Source organism: Strigops habroptila, chromosome Z (genome assembly GCF_004027225.2).
Source record: "Strigops habroptila isolate Jane chromosome Z, bStrHab1.2.pri, whole genome shotgun sequence".
In the NCBI taxonomy this organism is placed as follows: Eukaryota; Metazoa; Chordata; class Aves; order Psittaciformes; family Psittacidae; genus Strigops; species Strigops habroptila.
Window position 1 is genome coordinate 72783541 of NC_044302.2, and position 14985 is coordinate 72798525.

Sequence of the window (14985 nt, forward strand, 5' to 3'; positions counted from 1 at the left end):
ACACAGTTTTCCACAAAAAAAGTGTAGATTTTTTGTAGGATCATGTTTGAAGTTTCTGCAGAAAGATGTGGACTTCAGCTGTCCGTGACTGGGAACCTTTAATTCTGAAGCATATTCTATAATAAAGGCAGATAATCTTAGAAAAATAATTAGGTTTATTTTTCTGATTTGTCTCTAGTCTGTATTGTAAGGATTTGGTAAGAGAGTGGAGTGTTTTACCATTCAAATCACTCTCTGCATATCAGATTAAATATTATTTATTACTTCAGTTTTCTCATCTTCATCGGTTTAAAATTATTTCTAATAATATATTAGTTAATTCTTGTCTTCTTTTGGAGAGAAAGACAATTAATAACCTCTCTCCCTTCCAAAATAAAGTTTGGAACAGTATTAGTCTGCATTTTTTTAAGATGGTATATTCTCTAAATTTTGAACATAGTGTTTCATAAGTGTACTTAAGGGCAGAACTAAGATACCTATTATTACACTGACTTATTAAAACAGGCAATGAGATCCATTTATTTCACTAGTCCATTTTATTTTGCAGACTTGCTATCCATTCAATTGTAATTCTGCCACTGATCTACTTCATAATAGTGAGGAAAAATCCTTTTCGGTTTGCCATGGGGATGGCTCAGGCACTTCTGACAGCCCTCATGATTTCTTCCAGGTAAACAAAAGAAACATTAGTCTTCTGTAATGTTCTTACTAGTAATTGTTTTTGTTTGTGCTCTGATTTTATTGCTACTTTGTTACATACCCTGATTTTACCTGGACAGTTCTCAGTCCCCTGGAAGTTTCATTGTTATTTCTGTAGTACCCAAATCAGTACCAGGCGCTATAGATTGCACTGGCCTTAGACCAGCTCCTCTCAGGAGGAGACAGGTCATTAGTCACTAGATTTTAAGCTTTTGCACTGTTTCTGTGACTACATACATCATGATGATTTACCATGTAATTTTGAGGATAGCTAAGACTTTATTGTTTCTTCCCTTAATTAGAAGAGAGAACAAAAGTTACGTTGCTTTTTCATGGTGCAGCCTTCCTGCTTGCCTTAGATCTCCATTTGAGTCTTAGAGCAGATCATACTCTGAGGAAAAAGACAGATGAGGGAAATGGTATGCTGTTGCCTGCGCTTACTTTATGTATTTGCCTATGTGCCAGTTCAGCAACTTTGCCTGTCACCTTCCGCTGTGCAGAAGAAAAAAACTTCATCGACAAAAGAATTACCAGGTTCGTTCTTCCAGTTGGAGCTACCATCAACATGGATGGCACCGCTCTTTATGAAGCAGTAGCAGCTATATTTATTGCACAACTGAATGACTTGCAACTGAATATTGGCCAAATAGTTACTATTAGGTAAGATGAAAGCCATCACATGCATTTTGTTGGAGGTGGGTTTTTTAATGAATGGTGCATTGACTTTGGACACCCCATGGAAACTTGAAGCTCTCATTCATAGCACAGGAAGTAGCAGAAACAGAATTCTGACTTCTTGGTCCAACGCCTTGCCTGGGCAATGTGATGAGGAGGTGGGGTGGGCCAGGACATGCAGCTGGTATACAGTATTGTTCTGGAAATTGCCATTATTCTTCCACTGCAAACACTTGCAAACCCAACTCAGCCTCTAGCTTTGATCCATCCATCTTGCTTGTTCATCATGCGTTGCATGTTATTCTGCAGTGTAACTGTAGCAGTATGTATACATCACTTGTCCCATAAACTTGTCATCAGACTTTGAGTAGGTACTATTCATACACATTTGGGCTTCTTTCTTGCAGTGAAATAAGCCTGTTTGTGCCAGACGTTAGAGTTTCTGTAAGCAACGTGTATTCTGAATGCCTTTTCTGGGCTTTATTTGTCATTTAGTGTTGCAGCTACAGCCGCCAGCATTGGGGCTGCAGGCGTCCCCCAAGCTGGACTTGTCACCATGGTGATTGTGCTGACTGCCGTTGGCCTGCCCGCCGAAGATGTTACTCTGATCATTGCAGTTGACTGGCTTCTGTAAGTTTAAGGCACTTGATGTTTTAATTGTTTTTGCTTCCTTTTTAATGTTTACATAAGTTGTGTGGGAACGTGTGGGTCTGAAAAAGTAGCAAAACCATTTAAGACTGTTGCAGGTATTGGCCAAAGGTTCTACATATGGCCAAGCTTGTTCAATATAGATTTGAATGCAGTAATAGCTTTTATTCTGAGAGAAGTCCCACTGCATGGGATGGCAGTGAATAACCTCACATCCAGAGGCCACTTAAAATAGTGGCCACAGCATTAATAAATTATAAGCGTACCAAGGAGTGCCTCTGGCATGTCAGCTGCCACTGTACTATGCTAAATTCATACACCGTTCATCAAAATCACAAGCAGAACATCTCAGCTGTTTTCCACAAAGCACATAAAATCCATACACTGGTAAAGAGGTAGTGGAGCACAACATGAACTAGGCAAAGCTGGTCCTGAACTCCACGTGTACACACATGGCAGGCTGTACATGAGTCTGTGCTGCCAGCATTACTTTGCCATGACTGTTCTTCACTGAGAGTTTTTCACAGACCCAGTCCCTTGATCAGCAAGCACACACATACAAACTCAGAAAGCATTCCTTATCCTGATCCCAGCCATCTCACCTCAGAGCACATCAAAACCCCTCAGTCCCATTAAGCAGCTCAGAGAAGCATTTTCAACAAAATCTTTTCTGTTCAACTTATACTGAGATGTTTCTCTGCTACTTTTTCAAAAGCCCCAAGAATCACAGACATCAGCATTCAGTTTTATTCCATGATTCACCTGGAAAGAGTAACAAGATTTGCCTCCTAAACTGTGCAAGCTTTAGTGCTCAGATCAGGGTCTTGTTCATTTGCCGTAAGTAAACATGGATAATATTTCATCGGTATCAATGCAGAGATCTCAATAATATCATAGTCTCTGCATTGCTTTTTCTTAGGCTTATATTTACACTGAAGGTAGAGTCCTGTTCCTCCCCTACCTTTCTAATCATTTTCTTCAAGGATTTCTGGCAGCAACCTGTGTATTTCACACATACGTATAATTTATTTGATTACATAACTCTGTTTTGCAAGCAGTAGAGAGAAATGCCAGTCTGTGTAAGCATACCTGCTCCAAACAAAACAGCTCCAGCCACAAGTACATTCTCCCCATCAACTGTCTCCCACAGGGCCTACTAGATTTGTTTGCTGTGCTCTCTTTTCCTAGTGGGTGTTAAGTTTTGTTAAGGGTGGTGAAGATCAGTACAAACTCCCAACTCAGAGCAGCTATCTAAAAAATGGAAGGATAGAAGAAATATATATTGGTTCTTTTCCCAAAGTAGTGTTCTAGCCTCCTGCAAACTGCAGCTCACAGAGTTCCTGAGGTAGAGGTGGTTTTTGTTTTTAACAGTTCTCAATAGACTCTTTCTTCCATGAAAGCCTCATTGCTTTTGGGATGCATATAAACTTTTAGATTTCCACAAGTCCTGCAGAAAGGAATTCTACAACTGAACAATGTGTTGTGCAGAGAGATATTTTGTTTTGTTTTAATCTACGTCCTAATAATTTTATTTGATGCCTTCTAATTCTTCCATGGGAGTGAGAGAGAGAGGAAGAGAATGGTAATTCCCTATTTCTCACAGTAATCATAATTTTACAGATATGAACTCGTCTCTGCTTTGAAAGTCCACAATTTACATGATTCTTAGGCACAATACAAATACATGGAAACCACCTGCTCCACCATGAAACAGACAAAGAATGCAAGCTGTTTCTAATTGAAATGTTTTTCAGATTAAGGTGTCTTGCTGTGTAAAGCAAATTAAAGATTAATTCCATGTACAAGGGATCATCGCCAGTGCATTTTGCACCTCAGCAGATGGAATGCACATTGTGATGCCATGTAGATTATTAACACTTTCACCTTTTGTACTTATTGCCTAAAATGTATTATTTTGCAACCCACTAGTAGTGGCTTATTAACAATCCTCTAGTTAATTCTGAACTTGCCAAAGTTTTATTACATAGGCTTGAGGAGAACTTCCCTGTTTTTAATAAGGAATAGAAAAAATTTGAGAAGTATTATGAAAGATGAGTTTCCAGTGTGGTTGGTTTCCCCACTTGTCACACTAATCCCACCAGAATTTTATTTTACACCTCTCTCTTCCTTTCCCTAACATGTATTTCCTTTCCACATGAAGAACACATGGGTCCTTTTTAGCAGTGGAGTTCAGCAGCTATAGTAAAAGAATACAGATACGAGACATGCTGATTCACTTCACTATTGCTTTTTTAGTCCCTTCTATTTGTGAATATATTCACCCCTGCACAGACTGAGCAACTCATTCTGCCAGAGAGCCCTTGCAGGGCTGTGTAGCTGCAAATTAAAACGGGGAAGCATGACCTTCCACAGCCCCTACTTGAAAATGCTAGCTTTCAAACTTTGCTATATTGCATGGTTCTGTTGCTCCTCTGCCAAATAGTGGCAGATTTTTAAGGCTTGCAAGCCACTTTTTGTTCAGAGAAAAATCAACAGTACACAAGTATTGTATTTCTTTAAAGTGACAGGCTTAATACAGCTTTGTATTTCAACCTTTTAACAATGAGAAGCTAACAGAAGATAGCCTTTCCCACTTCCAGGCTTGGAGCCAGAATGCTGAAGAAACTGGTCTAAGTGCTCCTGTGACTGAGAAAATGACTGTTAGAAAGACAAAAGGCACAATGCAGTCTCTTCTGCTGCACCACACAGACTTTCCTCCCAACAAAAACAGTCTCGCTACAGAGAACCAGCTGTGTAGCATACTTCAGGGCCTGAGAAGTGTTCCCTACAACATTCTGTAAGGCTGTGCACAGCAGTGTGATTGCTGCTGTAAGAGACTAGTGACATGACTTGCAGTTTTGCACACTCTGCACAAAGTAATCTGTCATGAAAGTGACTCCAGGTTTCTTTAAATACATGAGTGGAAAATTCCATTTCTTGTTCTACACAATTTTTTCCTTTCAATTGCAGAATTACCCTAAATGTGCAGTGGGCAAAAGACACTCTGTGTTTGCTAGAGTACCTTACTTTTACTAAAACAATTTTCTTCTAAGTAACACACAGAACGGTTTGTCTGACAACATTTTTATTCCATAGGGATCGATTCAGAACAATGGTAAATGTCTTGGGAGATGCCTTTGGTACAGGGGTAGTGGAGAAGCTCTCTAAAAAGGAGCTGGAGCAGATGGATATCACCTCCGAAGTCAACATAGTCAATCCTTTTGCCTTGGAAACAACAATCCTTGATAATGATGAAACAGAGACCAAGAAATCATATGTCAACGGAGGCTTTGCTGTGGATAAGTCTGATGCCATATCCTTCACACAGACATCTCAGTTCTAAAGCCAGTAGCTTTCAGGTAAAATAGGAGCATTAAAGGACATGGCCATATGCAGTATCTCAAAAAATTAAAGCATAATTGATAATTAATTACTTCTTACATCCATTTGATTTACCACACACAGATTCTGATTCTCCTTACCAGTTCTGCCCCCTTCTCATCACCTTTCCCAACAATTTGAACTCACCACTTTTAGTCCTTGCTGGTAGGTTGAAGAAAAAGACAGTTGTAAAATACTTTTTTTTTTTTTTTTAATTTTTTTCCTAAGAATATACACTATTCCTGAGGCTACGAGATGCCTCTTTGGAGTCAGCGTGCTCATAAATAGGTGTCTTAGCTGGGACAGCCAAATGTGTTTTACTCAGGAGTAGTACAGCATTTCACGTTACCCATATTACAGAGCACCCATATGACGTCCTGTCCTTGCCTTCTAAACAGATTGCACTGTACTTGACACCTACTGTAACTTGCATGTGCCAAAATACTCATTTTTGCAGCTGAGGGGATAGCACTTGGGTGATTCAGGAAGTAACAGACCAAGAAGGCCTTGTAATAAGTATTTTACCGTGAACAGGGTTTCATTTTTCTTTAATTGTGAAAAAATCGGGCATGGAAGAATTTCCAGTGTTTATGTAGCTAGTTTTCCCCATGTCTTCCATGTGAATGCCAGTGCTAGGATTGCCCTTCAGATGTGAAATAAATTGCTGTGGGTTTGTCTTCGGGCATTTGCAGAGCTTTTGTAAAGTGATACTTCACTGATTTAGGTCCACTTTGATGGCCTCCTACCACTTTTCCATCAGAAGTAGAAATAAGTCTGTTCATCGTTGACTCTAAGCAAATATTTATCGGCCCAAAGGTAGGCAGAGGTCACAAAGATGAAAATAGACTATACAGCAACACATAGTGCAAATTCTAACCCTTTCCTCCTTGGGGTAAAACCAGATATAATATCAAGAATATAGGAGGCATACCTTTTTTAAACAGAAGCCACTGTCACAAAGCTTTTTACACAGACTGGTTGGGTTTTTGCTCCTTGGTTTTGTTTGCCAGTTGAACACCCAAGTTTGTAGCTGCAACACTACTACAGTGCCAACATGTCAGCTAAACTGTATCTTACAAAGCATTTCTGGACCCAGAAAGTCATGTCTTCAGTTGGCTTGCTATAGGATAAGAAGCACCAAGAACTTCTCATAAAAATCTCAATTTTCTGAAACATTTTATACAAGATTTCCATGGTGCAAAAATCACTCTCTCAAGGGAGGGGTTGCTGTTAAAAAATTTTTTTGCCTTGCATATTAGACTTGTGAGCCATTTTATATGTAAACTGAAATTCATATATAGTTCTTTGTTTGTAAATAAGCTTGTGGTAAACTTAAAATTGCACTCATATGCTAACAAAAACCTTCAAGTTCCTGCAGTGTTACATACTCAATTGAGTCCTACACTTTTGTACTTAAGTGAAACAGAAGCGTGCCAAAGAGAACTGATTAAGAACAGGAGAAAATAGTCACTGTAGGTTTTGCTAAACTGCACCTTAAATCAACAAGTCAATGAGATGTAATACTGTATTTAGATTGAAGTTCATAAACTGTTTGGAAGTGTTAATCTAAGTAATGGTATGTTTATACAAAATGAAGAAAATGTACAGATTGAGTAAGTCAATCTTTTATCTGTGCAGAAATGGTATGAGACAGTCTTAATTTGTACAGCTTTGCTTGTGGGAGGAAAAAACCCACCAGTTTCCAACTAGCCTATAATCTATGCTTTGTCTTTTCTTTTTTAAGTTAGGCTTTTATGATCACCCCATTATATAGTCACACTATTGTGATGTATTGTGAACAGTGTTCCTAATGTGTTCTAAATAAATAAATATATACTCTCTACTCTTGTTTTAGCTTGCCAGCCTCTCCTCAATGTAGAATATTGAATTCCTCTAGCTATAGCAAGAAAAACAAAACATAAATTTAGAATTTATGTTATCTTAGCTAGTGACTCGGCTGTGGCTTTGGGAAGAATTACTCTCTTCTTCCAATAAAATAAATGCTTCAGAGCACAATGCTGAGATTGCAAGAAAGTCCTTTAACTATGAATTATCTGGGTTGGGAGTATACTATTAAACATACTCTAAGCAGGGGATTATTTATTTATTGTTTATTTATATGGATCAGATTCAACAAAGGAGCGGTTGATGGTGCTGTTTTGCCATCTATTTCCCACCAAGAGACCAAAGCAGATGATATTGAAGATACTGTTAAGTTCAAGAATGATTTTCCTGACACAATATTCTGAGTATGAACCTTCTATATATGTGGAAACATCGTGCATGGGCAGTGCATCATCTTCTCCTAGTCTGGAAGCTTTGGAGAGTGGTGTAGAGTCTCCCATCAGAAAAGCATGTAGAGGCTTTGACCTGTTACCCCATGTTGTTACATTCCTGTGGGGTCTTTGAAGCTGCAGAAGCTATCACAGGATTGGACCCTGTATTTTGAATAGCATATGTGGCTTTAAGTCATGGAAAACAAGGTTACCCACTCACACATTCCTGCTGAAATACTCAGGGACTTGTAGTTTACTCTTTATGCTGAGAAAAGCAAGCACCGGGACATAAACATAGACAGGTCTGTCAATATGCACAGGCCAGCTGTATCAGCTCCACAGGAGTTTAAACTTGTCACAGCTTAAGTCCAGCTGGCACCTCAGTACCACGCAGCCACTCTCTCACATCCCCCCACACCATGGGATGGGGAGGAGAAATAAACAAAAGATAAAAACACATGGTTGAGATAAGAACAGTTTAATAATTGAAATAAAATACTATTATAATAATACAATAGTAATAACAATGGGAGGGAAGGAGGAAGAGAGGGGTAAGCCCTGCCCCCCAAAAATCCCCACAAGTGATGCACAATTGCTCAGCACCCACTGATAATGCCCCGCTCGTCCCCAGGTGGCGAGCAGCCCCTCCCAGACAACTCCCCTCAAAGTTCAACCACCCCGAAACTCACGGTTAGGTCCTTCCCCCCTGTTACCGTTTCAGGCCCCGTTTGACTGTGTACAATGTACCTTGGAGCACCTTGTGTCACCCGTCAGGTGAGATGCTGAACACTGGAGCATGCACAACTGTGCGGAGCTACAGCCAGGCAGAGTTTTCCTGGTTTATAACTGCAGAGCACAAAGAAGGCAGGAGTGCCAGGGCACAGGAGGCAGACCAGACAAGGGACAGCAACCAAGCCACAGCACCTTGACCACCACAACAGTATTGCGTGCTGAAAGCGCAGAAAGCGTAATGGGGAAAGGCCATGGCCTGCTTATAAATACTCTTTCTGGAAGCCGATATCTCCATTTGCGATTGGCAAAGGCAAAATTCTGAGTAGACAGGGTGTGCTTTTTCTGATCCCCTATCCTTCACAGGGTTTATCAAAAGCTGCACTGTTCTTGGCAGTCTTGATTGGCCACCCAAAGCCTACATCGTCACCAGCATTCAGAAGAATGTGTGAGGAGGAAGGAGCAGCAGAGAGGAGCTGTTAGGGACTGACCCTTATCCCCATTCCTCATCCTCCTGGACTGCTCAGTGTGGGGTGGAAGCAGAGGAGTCAGCAATAAAGGAGTGAAGTCAAACCTGGGAAGAAGGGGAGTTGGGTTGGGTCCTGGGCTCCTCAGTGCAAAAAAGACAAGGAGATGCTAGAGAGGGTCCAGCGGAGACCACAAGGATCATCAGGGGTCCACAGCATGTCTCTTATGAGGAGAGATTGCAGGAGCTGGGCCTGTTTAGTCTAGAGAAGAAAAGACTGGGAACGGATCTCATTAATGCATATCAGTATCTCAAGGGCATGTGCCAGGAGGATGGTGCCAGACTCTTTTCGGTGGTGCCCAGTGACAGGATGAGGAGCAATGGCCATAAACTGAAACACAAGAACCTCAACATGAGGAACTTCTTTATGTTGTGGGTGGCAGACCACAGGAACAGGCTGCCCAGGGGGCTTGTGGAGCCTCCCTCTCTGGCGACATTCAAAACCCACCTGAACATGTTCCTGTGTAACCTGCTCTAGGTGGCCCTGCCTTGGCAGCAGGGTTGGACTGGATGATCTCCAGAGGTCCCTTCCAACCCAAACCATTCTGTGATCCTGTGGGTGAGATTTTGTTTTTCACCATCGAACTGTATTTTTACTTCTCAATAAATTAAACTAATTTTCCTCGAGTCGAATCTGTTTTGCCTGTGACAGTAATTGGTCAGTGATATCCCTGTCCTCATCTCAACCCTTGAGCTTTCCCATCTTATTTTCTGTTCTGTTGTGGAGGTGTGAGAGAGTGGCTGGGTAGACAGCTGATGGTTGGTCAAGGCTAACCCACCACAATGATATATACAATATATACATATGTAGAATTACAACTAGAAAGGGGTGAATAAATGTTTATAAATATATATTTTAGTTATTTACACATAAATAGACTATGCACTGTACTACATGATATAGGTGGTACTACTACTACTACTACTACTACGCTACACTATATAATAGATAACACGTTTATCAAGATACAGAAATATGAGTAGCTCTAAAAGCAAAGGTATAAAATAGGCAAAACATTATTTAATAAGAGCTAATGGAATGAATAGGCCAGGGCGGGTCCTGCACTTTACCAGGCTGCAGAAACAAGCACTACATGTCTGGGGTGGGGGGAACTTGAAAAGGACAAAGGGACACCAAAAGGGTGGTGGGGCACAGACATGTTGGGATATGCCTGAGGGCTACAGACCCCTCCCAGGAGACCACCAGGAGGCCCTGAGTGCAAATCCTGTCACATGCAGAGACTGATTCTGTGAGCTGGACCATGAAGGAAAGGACCTTAAAGGAATCCCCCAAACAGCCACGTGAATGAGAAGAACCAGCTGATGGGCTTGTGAATCACACACTGGCTTTTGAAGCGTCACACAGTGAGAGCGGGTGGTGGGCAGAGCTTCCTTTGCCTGTGGTTGTGGGCATCTTCCAGCTACCTGTAAACCCACTACGGGCTGCTGCTATGTATGTTGCTGTGGCCTTAGGACAATCACCTTACAAAAGGTTTCAGGAAGGTTGGTCTGACTGAGCAAGGGGGAATCAGGACCTGGCCGTGACTTGTCTGCCTTGTCTGGGCCTGCAGAAGCCAAAGAAAGGAGCATGGCTGCAGAAGTGAAAGAAAAAGCCTGGAGAAGTCTGACTGGCAACCAAGTCCCCCCATTCCCTGTTAGCAAATTTTCTCTCTGAGCTAAATTAATTGCTCAGTGCTTCCTTTCACAAGAATGAATAATAGCATGTGAGCAGACCTCTGTGGCACAGCTTCTGTTAGGAGGGATCTACCATCTTCCTGGGGAGGTGGGAAGATTTGGGGTTATAAATTACCTTTTTGAAGCTTCTGAAAGGAGAATTGCTGATCTCCACAGAAGCCAAGTGATCTTGGCTTGCAATCTGGCTTGCAAACCAGGATGCTTATAGCTTAGAGAAGGCAGCAAGAAAGCACTGTAAAAGAAACAGGTGGTTGTGGCAGAGGTAGGGAAGCAGAGCTGGTGGATATACAACCATTTTCCATCATAATGACGGTGTTGGCACCCCGTCAATAACAGCATAGTCATTCGAGGATTAGATTCTATTTGATATTCACCACCTCATAATGCTTGACAGATGTTAATATTTTCCTTTTCAGTCACATACATATGCAATTGAAGGAACTTGTTTATGTCTTTTCTCTTTTCCTTCCATCTGAAGGAAGAGTGCTAACATGTTAAGTTTAACAAACATAAACCAGCGTGTGGACATGCAAGTAGAAGCAAGTGTAGTACATGATAAGGGATTTTCACCTTTACCTTTTACCTGTATTATTTCTCATAGAATGTATGATGGGTTATCACCATAATCTTACTCATTCTGATTTCAGAAGTTTTTACATCTTGCTGGCAATAGTAACTCAGTTGGTTTTGCAAGCCAAAAATCTCCTGACTAAGCCGTGTGTCATGCCCTTCAAGCATCATGCTGTCCACCTCATAATATCCCAGTGGTGTAAGAGGCATAACACAAAACCTTTGTTTTCAACAGTGCTGAAATAATGGGGTAAATAAGCTTTGCAGCCCTCAGTACCCAAAGCCTGGGGAAGGCTGCTTAATTTCATGGGTAGAAAATTTAAAGAGTCAGTGAAACATATGCTCAGGCCGGGTACTTCTATGCGTACGAATTCACCGTTGTGGGTGATAAACTGCACATATACACTTACCTTCGAAGCTGACTAACAACAAAGTAGCCATCCCAGCCTTTGGCATTATGTGCTAGGAAAGCGTAGCCCCAAAACTGTGTCCAGAAACAGCTGAGTAAAGTCCACCACACATACTCTCCCACCCTCATTCAGTTTTCCTCTCTGTCCCTTCCTCTTCAACCAAAGAGGCAACTGGTTCCAGCTTCGTGGCAAAAATGTAGTTTGGGTTATGTGTTGCAGTTTCCTGCATACATTCCATGTCATAGATAATATAGCCCTGCCTCTGGATTTTTGGTCACGGGCATCAAACACCAGTGGTGGTTTACACTGCAGATGTGTTCACAGCACAGCTCGCGCTTCCAGCCTTTACACTGGTGATGTTTTTCTGCACGAGTTTTAGACTCTTCACAGAAATCTTAGACCAATTGTCAGTTTGTTTTTAACAGCCGGGGCCTTCTGCCTCTGCAAACACGTCCCAGACTTGCTCAGCAGCTTCCAGCTGGAGCACCTGATCTGTCCCCAGGTTCACTGCACAGCCATGAGGCAAGCAGAGCCAGCAATAATATTTACAGCTACAGCCATGGTTATACTATGACAAATCTCAGGTAAGTTTCTTACCCCAAATACCTTCCTTAACATGACAATAATGTTAATCATGTAAAAGCAGGAAGCAGATCTTGCAATATTAAAGACCATCATCTGGTTTAAAAGTCCCCCAAACTTTTCCCCCCCAAGAATGATGAGTATATTTATATGTTGCAGCTTCTCAAACAACACGACCCTCCTGTGCATAGCCCACCCCAGTTTGCTATGTAGGTCTTCTACTCTGCTTAACAATTCTGCATCTGTTACATCCCTCACAGCTGTAAATTCTGTGTAATGCTGCCAGAAAAATGGAGATTATTGTGACTGTTATTTAGATGAATTAAATAACACCACTTTTTGTCCACAGTTTTGAATAGAAATATATGTTCTAATGGCTTTTACAATAATGGCAGCTGGGCAGAAAGACTCATCAGAACACAGTTCTCTTTGCACTGAGTCTAAAAATTTCACAGCCTTCATATAGCATAAATTAATAGTGTGAGATTACAGAGTTATGCATGCTGACAGTTTCAAGACAGAGTGGAGCATTATCACCACGATCAAACAGATGATATAAATGATCAAAATCTGCTTTAAGCCCCAAACAAATGCTTCATAAGCTTCATGTTGTGGCACCTGATCTAAATTAACTAAGCTGTATTTTACATAGTATCTAGCCTTGAACCTCAGGACCAGCCATGCCCATTGCTGAATATGCACCATAGAAGCCATGGAGTGATCTGCCACCTCCTCCACCACTCCTGGTATATATGAGGGTGGGGTAAATTTGGGCATTCAAATGGCCCCTCAGTTCCTGGGGGTGCAGTCAGTGGAACTCCTGGGAAGCATCCTTGTTGTGTTCAGCAGCCTCTTGCTCTTCAGGGTGCTGCAGTAACTGGGAAATCCCTTCCAGGGGATCATCTTCTGCCCTAGTGGGAGACGTACTTATTGGCCCACTAGGTTCAGAAAAGCAGTTTGCATGTAAGAGCCTCCAGTTGGAGGCTACAAAAGACTGAATCCAAGTACAGAGTCTGTATGGGGAAACTACCTCAAAAATCTCCCACCATGGTCACTGTTGAAATAATGCCACAAAAGCTCGTAGCTGGAGAACACTACATTAACCACTGTTTTAGTTACAGTCATTTAATCTTCCCCAGAGCACATCTAGCTGAAACCAACTATGAGTAACTCCCATTGATCAAGCTGTACTGATAATGGCAACAATACTATTTTTTAAGAGGAAGGCTAGAGTGTGCCTATGTGTTACACAGGCTAACTCAGTGTAATAAAATCTGGCCTATGATATTTGCAAACACAAATAGAAGAAATTTTGGATGGAGGTAAACAATCAGTTGCATAGCACAACAGCCACAGAAAAAAAAAAAACCCAAAATCTTTAACAGAGAAAAATACTGGTGCATCTTGGTGTGGACTTTGCTGAGCTGCAGCCAGGACGAGCAAAGAGTTGGCGGTAGCTGAGTAGCAGCCCTCTCTGAATTAAAGGCAAATGAAGGAGCTCTGAAATCAGTAGAAGCCCCTATTCACAGAACAGCTCAATAAAAGGAGAACATGTTGTTTAGGTAGAAAGAGGAAAACAGTACAATGCATTGTAAAGATGTAGTGAAGGACTACAGAGTGAAAAACATGTAGGCTCTGAACCGGTAAAGAAATGACAATAGTGGAGCAAACACAGACTGCAAGTGCAATATGCACTGCAATCCAGTTGCAGTGGACCATTTTAGGAGGGCTACCCATCCCACAGGTGTTTGCATGAACATCAATCCTGCAGAACTTGGTCACAAGCAACTTGGAGTCAAGTTTGCTATGCTAACTGCATGATGCATTAGCAAGACACACAGGAAAAGATAAGAAGAAAACAGTGTATCTCACATTTACTCTCATTTCAAAATTAGCTATTGGGACTTACTACTCTCAATATCCGCAAGTTTTCTGGGACTCCTGCAGACCCAGAAGCATCTGTACTTACAATCTTTTTCAAGCTTATACCAGTTAAAGGAAAGATGTTCTGCACAAAGCCTGGCCCCCCAAAAATTGACCTCTCTGCGTTTTCATGTATTCTCTTTTAGGTGCCAAGACATGTGTTATTAATCTTTACTCATAACCTTCCAACTTAATCACCCAGTAAGTGACTCATTCTTGCCAAAGAAACGAAATAGCTCTGCTTACACTCTCCTGCATGAAGTTCCTTGTGGGATGACATATTCTCTTTCCCTTTTCTCAGACATCCTGCTCAGGCTGTTTGTTTTACGGGCATATGCACAAACAACCTTTTTTTGATCAATATGCTTTTCCTGCTTATTAAAACAGAGCACTGAGCACTCAGAAGGGTAATTTTTTATTTCATCACCAGAGCTGCAGGCAGTGTATTCAAGTTAGTTTACAGTATTAGGCAAAAACACAGCTCTTTTCCTGTTCATTAAGCTCAAGATAAGGACTGCACTGCACATTAGCAGGAAGGGCGCTGACCTTCATTTACCAAGAATCCTTTAATTTAAAATGCAGTGAGTGTATGTTTTAGGGAGGTAATAGGGACTTCAATATAACAGAATGTCGCAAGAACATTGTTACAAGCTATCTTCTGTAATAAAGGCAGACATGATTAATATCTTTTATTTATCCCTTGGTATTACCATTAGGGATCAAAAACCTGTGAAACCATGTCATCAACCACAACATTCAAAGATAAATCAAGAACATAAGTCACTAACCCAATTCAGGTAAGGACAACTGTCACTATGCTGCAGCAATAGGAGCTAAAATTATAAAAGCAATTGACTGCTTCATGGGTTTC

At 41.3% G+C, this 14985-nt stretch overlaps 1 protein-coding gene across 2 annotated transcripts in view; it reads left to right on the top strand.

Annotated features, from left to right (window-relative positions):
* The window catches only part of SLC1A1 (solute carrier family 1 member 1), a 45961-nt gene extending 38545 nt beyond the window's left edge, over positions 1-7416 (top strand). Inside the window, exons 8-11 of one of the 2 annotated variants that reach the window (XM_030470008.1) lie at positions 548-670; positions 1165-1359; positions 1870-2004; positions 5119-7416. In XM_030470008.1, the coding sequence (XP_030325868.1) occupies positions 548-670; positions 1165-1359; positions 1870-2004; positions 5119-5365 (700 nt within the window). In that variant the 3' untranslated portion in view covers positions 5366-7416. The remainder of the gene's footprint in view (positions 1-547; positions 671-1164; positions 1360-1869; positions 2005-5118) is intronic. The other variant, XM_030470007.1, reaches the window with a different exon arrangement.
* Positions 7417-14985: the final 7569 nt, after the last annotated feature.